The 12,627-nt window shown below is 52.7% G+C and overlaps 1 protein-coding gene across 2 annotated transcripts; it reads left to right on the top strand.

The window, feature by feature from the left end:
- Positions 1 to 1,642: 1,642 nt before the first annotated feature.
- Positions 1,643 to 8,059, top strand: LOC131419431 (ral guanine nucleotide dissociation stimulator-like). 2 transcript variants are annotated; one of them, XM_058564505.1, is made up of 8 exons: positions 1,643 to 2,020; positions 2,787 to 3,002; positions 3,377 to 3,480; positions 6,033 to 6,107; positions 6,704 to 6,736; positions 7,097 to 7,218; positions 7,428 to 7,518; positions 7,854 to 8,059. In XM_058564505.1, exons 1-4 carry the CDS (start codon positions 1,670 to 1,672, stop codon positions 6,073 to 6,075), a joined length of 714 nt encoding a protein of 237 aa, XP_058420488.1. In that variant the 5' UTR covers positions 1,643 to 1,669; the 3' UTR covers positions 6,076 to 6,107; positions 6,704 to 6,736; positions 7,097 to 7,218; positions 7,428 to 7,518; positions 7,854 to 8,059. The 2 variants fall into 2 exon arrangements, with proteins under 2 accessions (XP_058420488.1, XP_058420489.1); XM_058564506.1 differs by lacking the exons at positions 2,787 to 3,002; positions 3,377 to 3,480; positions 6,033 to 6,107; ... (2 more) ...; positions 7,428 to 7,518; positions 7,854 to 8,059 and adding an exon at positions 2,190 to 2,740.
- Positions 8,060 to 12,627: the final 4,568 nt, after the last annotated feature.

Here is a 12,627-nt window from a genome sequence, read left to right as displayed (position 1 = left end):
GGCTCTCATTCTACGTAAAGCAGCAAACAATTGAATGGTTTTATGCCACAGTATGGCAATATCTGAATTTCCGTTAGTATTAAACCCTTCATGATGCTGACCTGAAAATGAGGCCAAGCTGGAAGTCACTGTCCCAATATCACATTCCTGGAACCAAGGCCTGTTCTGAGTGGTCTGTGCTATCTCCCACCCCTCCTTGTTATTCTTCCACCTCTAAGTTTGGGCCTTAGGTACATGTGACACCAGCCCAAAGGGGTAATAGATATTATCTCATATACACTGGGTGACGCCCCTAGGAAGTAGATTCTAGCCTGATCCCCATGGTGCCGATTTGGAGACTGAGGAGGACCTGAGAGACACAGTGACTTTCCCAGGATGCAGAACTGGTAAGAAAAAGGAGATCTGCATTCATCTCTGTCTCCCAAAGCTAGGACTCTAGTGAGGTTTCCAGGGAGCTGTGGCTAGGGCTGTGTGGGCTCCTTGTGTACAGTTCAGGAGATGACATGGGGGAGGAGGGTGAGCAGCCCGGGGGCAGGGGGCAGCTCTGGACAAGTCCGATTGAGGGAAGTGGCCCAGGTAATGGAATCTTGAAAAATAACCTCACTTCCTTGGTCATAGACCTCAACAGATCTTAGAACTCTGGTAACCAAGCACCCACAGACCCCCATCCAGCCCACTGGACTGGAGACAGTCAACAGACAAAGATGTTTTGTTGTTGTATCCGATCTCTTGGAGGAGCGGGGCTCAAAAAAGCCCAGAAAGAGAATCTTTTTGGTCGTTGAAAACGTTGGCTCAGCCCTCATCCCCGACGCCTCTGGGTGTCTGGAAGGAGGCAGCAAAAGGTAACACAGGGCAGCCCAGGAAAGGCTAGTGCAGGCCAGGGCACAACTGTGATCCCATCTCATCAGCCCGACACTCCTTGCACCTCTTCGTGTGTGTGTGCATGTGTCTGTGTGGAGAGGGAAAGGCAGGGCATGAGGGGCGGGTCATTCTCAGCCAGGATCAGGTTGTTAGGTATTGGAAGCCTGGTGGGTCTGTCATGTCCGTACCCCGCGTCATGGCTGGCAGCATGAGAAGGTGAGTTCCTCTACTCATATGTTACCGAGCCCTAGAGGTTTCATCTCTTTCCCTCCCATAGTTCTTTGCAGGGATGCCCCTCTGTGCCTGAACTGAGGAGCAGACTTTCTCTTGGGGGTCGGCCCCAGTGGCAGTGTGCAAGCAGCCCCTGATTCCTTCTGGCCCAGCACCCGGGCAGTCTTTGCAGAACTCCACTTAGGAGGTCGTCGAGGAGCTGCCCAATGGTTTCCACTCCACCCATTCACTAGACAAGGGGCAGGTGCACGAGGCCACCCGCACCATCCAGTGCTGCTCTGAGATGAGAGCAGGAGCAGAGGGTCTCCACACTCAGGACCTTGAGACGCCGGGCTTGGACCAGAACTAGGGCGGGACCAGACTGGGGCTGTCCCTTTTTCAAGCTAAAGGGGATGTACATGCAGGTCACCTTGCCTGGTTCGGAGCTGAGCTGCCGTGACCCTCTTTCCCTTGCCCCGTGTGAGCTTCTGGAGGCCACTGAGGCAGCGCCAGAGGGTAAGGCGGCCTGCAGGCTGGGTATTCCCGGAAGGGAAGTGGGATCTTTCCTGTGTTTGGAAGGACACGTGGACAGTCAGCTATGTGGGTGAACCTTTCCCTTTATCCCGCTGCAGCGCCAGCTGCAGAGCTCCAGCCGGCGGCAGAAGCAGGGCAGTGGACAGTGGTGGAGGTAGAGCTGGCTCCAGCTCCGTCAATACCACCCCCTCTAGCGCTGGAGCCAGCGTCCCCTCCCTCAGCAGTGTTGGAGCTGGAGCAAGGGCCCACGTCGGCTGCAGCAGGAGTGGGAGCTGCTGAGCTGGAGTCACCTGGACCATCACTTCTAGTGGGAAGTCCATCTCCACCTGTGGCCATTAAGGAGGGTGAGAAGAAGCCTAACCTCACCGCCTTCCCTCCTAAGCTGGTGGCGGAGCAGTTGACCGTGATGGATGTGGTGAGCAGCTGGGCTCTCAGGGCGGAGGGGCAGGCCTTCCCTCTGCCATCAGTGCCCCAGACCTGATCCGGACTCCTATGACCTGGGCCCAAATCCTGGCGCTCCCCTTTACCAACCGTACGACCTGGGCAACTTTCTGAACCCCCAAGGCTTTGCTGTCCACCTGGAGACCGTAGAGGTGGACACTAACAGGACCTGCTGCACAGAGTGGCTGTGCCGGCTCCATGAGGTAGAAGAGACGGAAAGCTGCGTGGGGCCTGGCCCATCAGTGGGGGAGGGGAACTCACTGTGTGCAGCCAGGTCCCTGGTGGCCCAACCGGCTGCTCAGGAGGCTCAACAGCCTCAGCATTTATTAGAGACCTCAGGTGTACTTCACTACAAGGGAGACAGACAGAGCCTGTGGTTGTAGCTGCCGCAGGGGAATGTGCATCAGAATCGGAGTGGGACCAGAGGGGGCATCAGGGTGGTGGAAGATGCCCCCTTGGGATGAGCCTAGTTGAGCCACCGTCTGGAGCTTGGAGTTAGCCAGGACGGGCTGGGTGCAAATGCCCCCTCCCTTCCCTGCCAGTATTGGGTCCTGGGTCATCCTGTGCTGGGTGCCCGCAGTGGACAGAGAAGAAAACCCAGGGACTCTCACAAGGCTCAGACCACATCCTGAGCTTCCTGAGCTCCAGCTCTAAACTGTGACCCCTGTGCGGCACTTTGGGGGCGGTAGACACGGAGCTGAGGTGTAGCAGGGCTGGGTGACACTCCGCCTGTTCCCCAGGAGCTCTTCCGGAAGGTGGTGCCCTCTCAGTGCCTGGGCTCCACCTGGGGCAAGAGGAACAAGCCCAGCAATGAGCACCTGGCACCCACCGTCCAGGCCACCGTCGACCACTTCAGAAGGGTGGTCAGCCTCGTCGTCACCACCTGCCTCGGGGACCCGAGCATGACGGCCCAGGACAGGGCGAGGGTGGTGGAGCACTGGATCCAGGTGGCCCAGGTTTGCTGCGGGAGGCCCAGTGGAGTCCCTCTCTGGAGCCTTGGGAATGCCCTCTCCACCTTTATCAGCTCCCAGGATTACAGTGTGTGGTCTAAGCCCCTGCACAGTTCCTAGGCCCTTCCTGCCAGGGGCCCGCTGACCTTGACTCCAGGTCCCAGTGGGAGGATGCTCACTTCCTCCCTGGCTCCTTCCCTAGGTTGAGCTAAAATCCTCCTCCCTGTGAGTGTTACTCTCTGGGTCCTAAATGTGCCCTTCTGGGGCACCCTGAGCATCTGTCTCATCCAGGAGGGGAGATTTAAATAGAAGGGGACTGAAGCTAGAGCAAGCGGGTCTCCAGCGCCCCACCTCACAGCTCATTCTCTTCCCTTCCCCAGGAGTGCGAGATCCTGAAGAACTTCTCCTCGCTCCGCGCTGTCATCTCTGGTCTGCAGAAAACCTCCATAAGCCACCTGAAGAACACGTGGGCGGATGTTTCCCGGTGGGTAGGCCCCTCTCCATAGGAGGATCAGGGTGGATGGGGGATCTCTCATATGTCTGCCATTGCCCCCTCAGTCACGTGGGAACTCCTGGGAGGCAGCAAATGCTGGGGACAGGGCCTGGGCCTCGGTGGGGGGTCTCTAAGCCTCCCTGGGTCCTTAGTGCACCAGTTCTGCTTCAGGACTCAGTTTCCCTAAATGCCAGGGTTGAGCCACATTGGAGATTTTCAAGTGTTTATGGCAACAGAACTCTAAGCCCAGTTGAAACTCAAAGTGGTCAAAACAGAGGTGCTCTGTAGAGCTGGGGAATGGAGACCCCAGTGACCAACAGGAGAGCCCCCGCCCAGTCCCATGAGACCTTAGCGCTCAGAGGAGCCCAGTGAGAACACTCCTCCAGGCAGGTTGCATCTCTTGGGTTTGCAAAGAAAAGGGATTTGCACTCAGACCCCTCACATTATCCCTCAATTTATCCTTCCTTCTTTCCACTCCCTTCAGGAGAGCTCAGAAAAACGTAAAGAGCTCTATAGCCAAGACAAGTCTTTGAGCAGAAAACTGATGACCAAGTTAGAGTGGAGGCTCGGGGTCTGGAAAGAGAGGAGGGGGGTGGGAGGAGGGGGTTGAAAATTCTGTGGTTTGATAGTTTCTCACTTGAACGTTCTCTGAAACATTCATGTCTATCTTGTCCAGATTAACAAACAGAGGGATCTGTTTGGTCCATGGGTGGGCGGGGTGCGGTTTGTGGGCAGGAGGCCCTGGTCGTGGGACACAGTGGTGTTGGCTGGGCTGTTCCAGGAGGAGTTGCCGAGCTGGTGCCATCAGCAGGTCTCTGGCTTCCATGCATGGACATCCTGCTGGATGTAGCTTCTTCCAGGCTGTTGGGTGTTTGGGGTGGGTTTAGCCCTCAGCCTAAACCTGTCCTCAAGAAGCCAGGCCCCTGCTGCTCCTTCTGTCTTCACCAAGTCTCAAAGTGGAGGGCACCCTGCCTACCCCAGGTTTGGGAACGACAGGAGATTCCCATGGCCCAGGTGGACAAACAGTCTGCTCCTCCTTGGGTCTGAACATCTGGACCAGAGACAGATGTGTGTGCATTCTGGGACTCCCCACTGGACCCCAGAGCAGTCACTTGAGTCAATCACAGGAGTCTCACCTGAGTGCCCAGTTGGCAATGACATATGCCCCAGGTGGCTTATGTGAAGAGTCTAGGCAACTGATGGATTCTTAGTGGATACTGCTGAAAGGACCTTGGGATCTGACATAAATGAGGAAGCAGAGCCTCCTGTCACTCCCCTCCCTGTGGATCAGAGTATGCACCTTGGGTGTCCAGTTCCCGAGTGGATAAATAAAGAGTTCAGTGCAGGAGAGTATCCTGAGGGGTTCCTTGGGGAGGAGAAGGCGTTGGCATGGCCTCTGTTCCAGCCCGGGGGCCAGACACTCCATGAGACTGGGGAAGGCAGGAGCCACTCAACCAGACTCCCAAGACACTCCTTCGTCTCCATCCATGGCTTGGCCCAGGATCACGCTTTGAGAGCTCAGGGGACAGTACTGTGGTCAGTGGTAGGGCGGGGGTTAGGTGAGGACGATGGAACAGGGCCTCTGGCTGGGAGGGGCAAGCGGCCTCTCCTCTGTGGGCCCCTGAGCAACTCACTGCCTCTGTTTGGGCCTCTGCCTCCTCATCAGGGAAGGGAGGGATGGTGATTGTGTGGTGCAGGCCTCATACGGTGGTGATAAGAGGGAGAAAAGGAATGTGGGAGCTTTCCGCCTGCTCCACACGGAGGGGTGAGGGCGAGGACAACGATGACAGTCATATGCCACTGAGTCCTCAGGAGAACCTGTAGGGTAGCTAGAGTTCTCAGACCTTCCAGATGAGGAAAGAGGATTGGGGAGGCCAGGCCACAAGCCCAAGCTCACACTCAGAGTGAGAGTTGGAGCTGGGCTTGTTCTAGAATCACAACACCTTGGAGGATGGAGTGGCATTGCTACCAGTTGACTCGAGTCAGATGTCCAGGGTCGGAGGCCAGTGGTGCTGGAGAGAAATGGGGTGAGGGGAGTATGGCCCGCTGACACTGTCCTCGACCCTGGCAAGAGGGGCCCTCCACGTTTGCCCCCCCGGAGATCATCCCCCAGAGAGTGCAGGAGAAACAGCAGCAGCAGCAGGTGAGTGTGCCTGTGGGGGAGGGGCTCTGCCTTCCCAGCTGGAGGCCTCAAATCAAGAGAGGAGGGCCCTTCCTCCTGGTGCCACAGTGCCGGAGTCCCCCAGTAGAAGTGACCAGGAGGGGGGCCTGGAAGAGCTGGTTCAGGATGGGTTGTTGTGGGGAGGGCCGGGGACCGCATACCCTGTGATTTGCCAGAAGCTGGTGCTGGGAGGTTAGGAGCAGGAGTCTGGTTTTATTGGGCTGGGAAGGGAGGAGGAATTGAGGGGAGGCTGCTGAGGGTCCTAGGCTGCTCCCCGTGGGAACCCTGGGGTGGTCCAGGAGGCTGAGGGTGAGAACTTTTCAAGGGAGGGTCTGCAGAGGGTCGACTTGACAGCAAAGGCTCATCTCACCCGATGTGACAGGGTGTCGTCCCCTATCTTGGCACTTTCCTCGGTGACCTGCTGATGCTGCACCTGGCGATGGGTGATTATCTCGAGGTGGGTGAACATGGGGACCAGGCAGGGAGGACCAGGATCCTGAGCCTTGGGATGCAGGAGCCCCCAAACTGAGCTCTGAGCTCTCAGCAATGGGCACTTCTCTGACGAGAGTCTTGCAGCTGCCCCTGGGATCTGGGGCATCAGGCCCATCTTAGGGATGAGTGAACAGAGGCTGCGTCTGAGACACCCATTCTGGTTCCCCGGGCTGGGGAAGCTCAGAGCTGCCTGATGGCAAAGCTGCGAGATGTTTTATCTGAGCTGGACTCAGCCTCTCCGTCCCATGCTGCCCATGGTGAGAGAGATGTCGGGTCCCCCCAAGTCAGGCAGCACATATGTGGCTGAACAGTCCCCTCTGCCTGAGGCCTCAGCCTCCAAGTTTGTCATCAGAGAGGGTTGTGCTGCCAGATCCCTCAGCATCACGCCCCTGTCCTCCTCCTCTGGAGCCCAGAGCCCAGCCTAGGTCCAAGTCCTGTTTTCTGTGCATGCCCGGCCCCCTCTGGGGACCTGGCAGTCGTGCACCATGAGAAGGGGTGGGCATAGAGGGCTAGTCAGTCTGGGGGGCTCTGTCTGATGGACTCTGGCTGTCTGCCTTCCAGGGGAATGAGATCAACCTTGAGTAAAGGACTGAAGTGAGCAACTGTGACACTCCCTGCCGGAGAGGGGAAAGAAGTGGAAATCAGAGACCCTCTGGGCAGAACTGTCCCTGGCTCCACCCCCTGTATCTTACATTGAGTGGAAGAGTTTAATAAGGGAGAAGAGGGAGATCCATCGAATTGTTGGGTGGGTTGAGGGGAGGATGGCTTCAAGGACAACTTCCTGGAGGAGGGGCTGATTATTCCCCTTCTGAGAACAGGTAGAGCCTGGATGGGACTGGAGGGAAGGATGGTTCCCAGGACTGGTCCCCTGCCCCACATCTCACCCCCCACAAGACCCCTGCAGCATCCCCCACCCAGGCCCTGTCTGCATCCTCTCCTTCCCTCTGGCCCCAGGAATACCGAGTCATAAGGGAGATCCTGCTGCTCCAGGTGGCTTCAAAGAATTACAACCTAGAGCCCGAGGATCGATTTGGGGCCTGATTCCAGGACATGAAGCTGCTCAACGAGAGTGAAAGGTGAGGCAGGGCAGGAGTTGGGTGAGGGCAGGAGTGGATTCTCCCTGTTGGCCAGTCCAGATAGCCTGTGTCTATGGCTCCCTGGTCAGCCCCAGGTCTTATTGTGTTGCAACCTCTGGGACACCCAGACTCCAACTGCTGGGCAGGCAGTGGGGGGACACCTGAGGTGTGGCTCCTGGTAGACTCACAGGTCCCTCTCTCTCCTGTAGCTACAGCCTGTCCTGCCAGCTAGAGCCCCAGGCCTAGTTGGCCTGCAGAATACTCAAGGCCCAGAAGAACCGGCCACCATCAAGGTCAGGGGTGAGTGAGTGTCTGGGCTGGGGTGACTACTCCTAGAGTTTCCGTAAAGTGAGCTAAGCGTGGCCTTGGGGAGTCGGACAGCTGGCACTGAGATCCCAGCTCCACTACTGAGCAGTCCTGTGACTGGGGTGACTCTCTTCAGCTTCCTGACACTCCGTTTCCTCCTCTGTGAAATAGGTGATACTAAATGATCGCTCATGTGGCAGGGACAAATGGGGTACTGGTGGCTGACAGCACTGAGCACAGGGACTGGAGCACCCAATGCAGTGGGGACAGGTTGCAGGGCCATGATTCTGAGGGAGGCCCTTCGAAGATAACCCGACTCTTCTACTCAGCCCCCAGGCCCCAACACCGAGCCCCGTACCAGTGGCCAATCACAGCCGCATCCTCAGCAGCGGGGACACAGCTGGGACGCTTGCGATGCACCGGGCCGGCTCCTCCCACCTAACGGGAAGGGGAGAATTGCAAGCTGATTCCTGGGGCCCCTTGAGGCCCAAGAGAGAAGAGACGACCCCATCCCAGCTCCCTGACATCTCTACCTCAGCACTTCATCACCCATTGGGGAGGGACAGTAGTTATGTGTTGTAAATAATAAATGCCATATTTGAATATTGTATTAAAGTCCTGTTCCCTTTACAGCCTGGGAGTTGTGGTGTGGTTCTGTCGCTTTCTGTAGGCATGTAAGGGAGACACAGAATCTCACATTTCTCCTTGAATCAAGAACTCTTCCGGGTCATCAGCTTATTGTACGTGGGAGAAGGAAGAAGAGACAGGCCCTTCTCTGGCTAGTGGGGACGCTCCCAAGTCCCCCTAACCCAGAGGACAAGTTCATTTCAGTATCATTCAGCTGCTCCCAGAGCAGACACAGCCCGCTGCCCATTCTCTTGGGATTTAAAGGTTGAAGGTTCTTTCACAGGCAGAGCAACAACCACTGAAATGTGGGTGTCTTTAAAACAGCACTACCCACGACCATGTCATGCCACAGGCAGGGGCTGCCTTTCTACATTCTGGAGGAAGAGGGAATAGTTTCTGCTTCTCTTGTGGAGGTTTCTTTTAAGCAAATTTTAGGACCTTGTAGTTTTCTAGTTCAATCTCTGGAATTGCATCAACTCTAAGTGGGGAAAACAATGTAAAAGATCAAAACGTGCACGGGGAGAAGACAAGGCCCGAGGAAGGTCATTTGCAAATGGTCTAAAAGCAGGCAGGACTTTCCCTCCTCAGGCCTCTCTAGGCTCTCCGTGTTCACCCCTGACCTAGGTTTGAATCCTGCTGGCATCCTTGTCCAGGACTGTGAATTCCTTTTCCTGTTCGTTTTGAATCCATAGGGAAAGATTTGCGACGCAGCTTTTAAGGTTACCGCAGGGCCTTATTCCATTCACATGACTGCTTTCTGTGAACTAGGATTTTCAGCACCCCTGCCTTCCTTATGCAATATCCTTTAGGGCAGAAACTCCCCAGAAGGTCCCCAGCCTCTCTCTCAGGTTCATCCTGGCTCCTCCTCCCTGGCTTGGCCTGATGGTCATGGGTGAGCTCTGCTTTGACAGGATAAGGGACCACAATCCTGGACTGTGAGTGACCCTACACTCTCCCTTGCTGTCCAGGGTGACTTCTGATCCCATGTCATTCTGAGGTCCACGGTCTCAGACAATCTTCCGGTTTATGCACTCAGTGTTGGTGTTACCATCTCGTCCAAAAGGGGCAATTGGGTCCGAGCCCTTGAAGTGTGTCATCCCTGGGTGGCTCTGTTTTTTTCCCCACTCATGCTGTGGTTATATCACAACCACGTGTTGGGGTATGATCTCTGTTGGGAGCTTTGAAAGATCAAGCATGAGAGGGGTGTGGGGTGTCCAGCAGGGAATGCCACAGCACTGATGATCTATGGACATGCATGAACAGCCTTATCAATTAAAATACTGAAATGCTTCCTATCTAGTGTTGAACAGACACTGCTCTGAGCTCACACAGAGAATCCACCCCATGACTAGGAACTTTCAAAGGGTTACCACGTGGCATTTTGAACCTCATCCCTTAGGAACACCCTGAAGACAAGGGCCAGATGAATTGCTTGGCACTTGTGAGTTATCCCCTCCTTTCTGATGGCTACAAGTGTCACCTAGACACACAGGCTGGATTCTTCCAGGAAGCTTCTCAGGACAGCCAGAAGCTGAGGCTGAATCTTGTTTCCCAGCATCCCAGACCCTTCCTGACATGGCACAGCCATCTAGTAAAGTCTTTTGGTAACAGAAAGACTGGTAAGGCTGTAATTCCCTCCAAAGAGAAAGAGAAGAGCCAATAGTGAAAGCTTGATCCCTCACATGGAAAATTAAATCCCAACAAGCAGTGGGTTCTTCACAGATTACTGATGCTGAAAAGGTCTCTTTTGATGACAGCTCGATCCCCCAACTGCCATGTCCGTCTTCATGAATCAAATTTCCAACACATATGGATCTAAAAACCTGAGGGAAATCTGGTATTTCCTTAGATGCAACTCTGAATTAACATGCAACAAAGAACATAAAAATGGAGACCTAGAAGTAAATATCTAATTTGAGGACATAGACATAAAAGCAATTTTGAAATAATATTTTGTAATCTATTGGAATACTACAGAAAAAGAATAATCCACTTTAAGTAGATTTACTGTGACTGTGAGGGGAAAAACTGAATAATCCCCTGACGTTGATAACTCGCTGCTGACTTTCAAGTACAAATAAATAACGTAAATAGTAAAGGAAGAGGAGAGAACAGCATGAAAAAGGAAGATCTTTCTCTCCTCACCTGAAACCCAACCTCTCACCTCAGAAAGAAACCGCTGTCAATATTTTCTGTGTCACGCAGTGGAGTTTAATAAAAGTATTGGTATATGTTAAAGTTTCAAGAGCTAAAAGCAAGGAAACATTAGGGATGCTGCCAAGAGACCTCACTGAGATGGCTGCTTCATTTCATCTGCTTTCTGGACGTCCTCCTTGGCCCCTCACTTTCTCTGCCTTGCTAGCAAGTCTGTCTGTCATCAGTGCTATCACCAGTCTCTCTCCTCTGCTCTTCACTGCCCTTTCCTCCTTCCTGATATCTTCCTCAGTCACCAGAAATTGTTGGCAGTGGAGCTGTGGAATGCCCAGATCAGCTGCTGGAATCATCTCTGCCAAATCTGAAGACCGGCAGGAGTGGACATGGGACCTGGAGTGCAGACCACCTGCGAGCACACCTGGCAGGGATTCACCTGTGTGACTAAGTGCAAGTGTTTCCAACGCTTTGGCAAGATTTAAAGAACTTACAAGTTGTCCTGCACTGCTGCAGGCCTGGAGTCCTTGCGGTCTCTCAGGCCAGCAGACCTGGTGGGGCTGGTCCAAGGTGTCCTCCCCGAGGCCCGTCATTGTCAGGATGGGATGGGATTCTAGTAATCGGCCTCTTGAATATGTCACTGGACAGCCTCAAAGGGATGGAGATGCTTAAACCAAGCTTTGGTTTGGACTGGTTCCCAGTCACGCTGCTTCCTCTGTGAAGATGTGACCATCATCCTTCTTATCATCCTTCTTTTCCTCTTACCCTACAAAAATAAATCATGAAAGTGGGTCAAATGATAAAGGAAGCCTGCCTTTTTAGGACAATTATCCTGGCTGTTTTGTACTTCCACCCTCCCTCTGTCCTCTGGGGATAGATCTGACCTGTGTCCCGGGATGACATCAGGCAGATTTGCATCAAGAACAGAACGCTCAAGGTCAAAACTCAAGGCTACTCCAGATCATTTCTCCCCCTCCATCCTGTTAATACCCCCTCCTTGTTTGAGTGTGATTCTATTCTCTTATTGTCCTTGTCAATCTCAACCACACAAGTCTTGGCACTCCCTCTCAGGACAGTCGGTCTTCAGTCTTTTACTAAATCTCAAATCCTACCATTTCTGTGTTTTCTGACTACTCATTTACTTAATCCCTTGACCACTTGATGTTCATAGAAGTTAAATCAACAGTGACATTATCAACCACCTCCTTTCAGCGACTTACTCCCATGTCCCAGATGTTCACATAATCCAAATGGTTATGTTCAAAAGTAAATAATTCAGAAAACATATTCACCCACCACAAATTTCTGATCTCTAACATTTTTATTCAAACACTCATGCAGTAGATACCTGTCCCTCAAGATCAGAAGTAATGCCAGGTCACCGATCCTCACCTTAATTTCCTCCTACACCTATCAATCTTGGATTCCATGGACTATGATCTCAATAATTTCCTTGGAATAATAAAAAATTCCTTACCACTCATTTATGTTGTAAACCTTCAAACCCAGAAGATCCCGATTATCTGCTATGCCGTAGCTACTGCTGGCCTTATAACAAGCTGAAGAAAAAGCACGAAACATGATCTTTTGGTACCACTGTAAATACAAAACCATCTGCATCAACTGGGAAGCACCCATAATGCCTGGAAATTTTGTTCTCTGTTTTTTTGTTGGCTCAATAGGAAAAAGACAAATCAATTAAAAAAATGGGCAAGGGAACAGAATAGACTTTTTCCAATGAGGACATACAAATGGCCAACAGGTGTATGAAAAGATGTTCAGCATCACTAATCATCAGAGAATGCAAATCAAAACCACAATGAGCTATCACTTGACACCTGTAAAGATGGCGATTATCAAAAAAACTAAAGATGACAAATGGTGGTGAGGATGTAGAGAAAGGAACCCTTGTGGGAATTTAAACTAGTACAGCCATTATGGAAAACAGTATGGCAGTTCCTCCAAAAATTAAAACTAGAATATGACCCAGCAATCCCACTTCTGGTGTATACCCACAGGAATTGAAATCAAGGTCTAGAAGAGATACCTGCACTCTAATGTTCATTGCAGCCAATTCACAATAGCCAAGATACGGAAGTAACCTAAATGTCACTGATGGAGGAAATGGATAAAGAAATGGAATATTAGTCAACCTTGAAAAAAGAAGGAATTCCTGCCATTTTTGACAACATGGATGGACCTAGAAGACATTACGCTAAGTGAAATAAGGCAGACAGAGAATGGCAAATATTTCTATGTGAAATCTAAAATAGTCAAACTCATACAAGCAGATGTTAGAATGGTGATTGCCAGGAGCTGGGGGGATAG

This window comes from Diceros bicornis, chromosome 21, assembly GCF_020826845.1.
Source record: "Diceros bicornis minor isolate mBicDic1 chromosome 21, mDicBic1.mat.cur, whole genome shotgun sequence".
Taxonomy (NCBI): Eukaryota; Metazoa; Chordata; class Mammalia; order Perissodactyla; family Rhinocerotidae; genus Diceros; species Diceros bicornis.
Note: the sequence above shows the minus strand (reverse complement) of the source record. Positions and strands in the feature narration are given on the sequence as shown.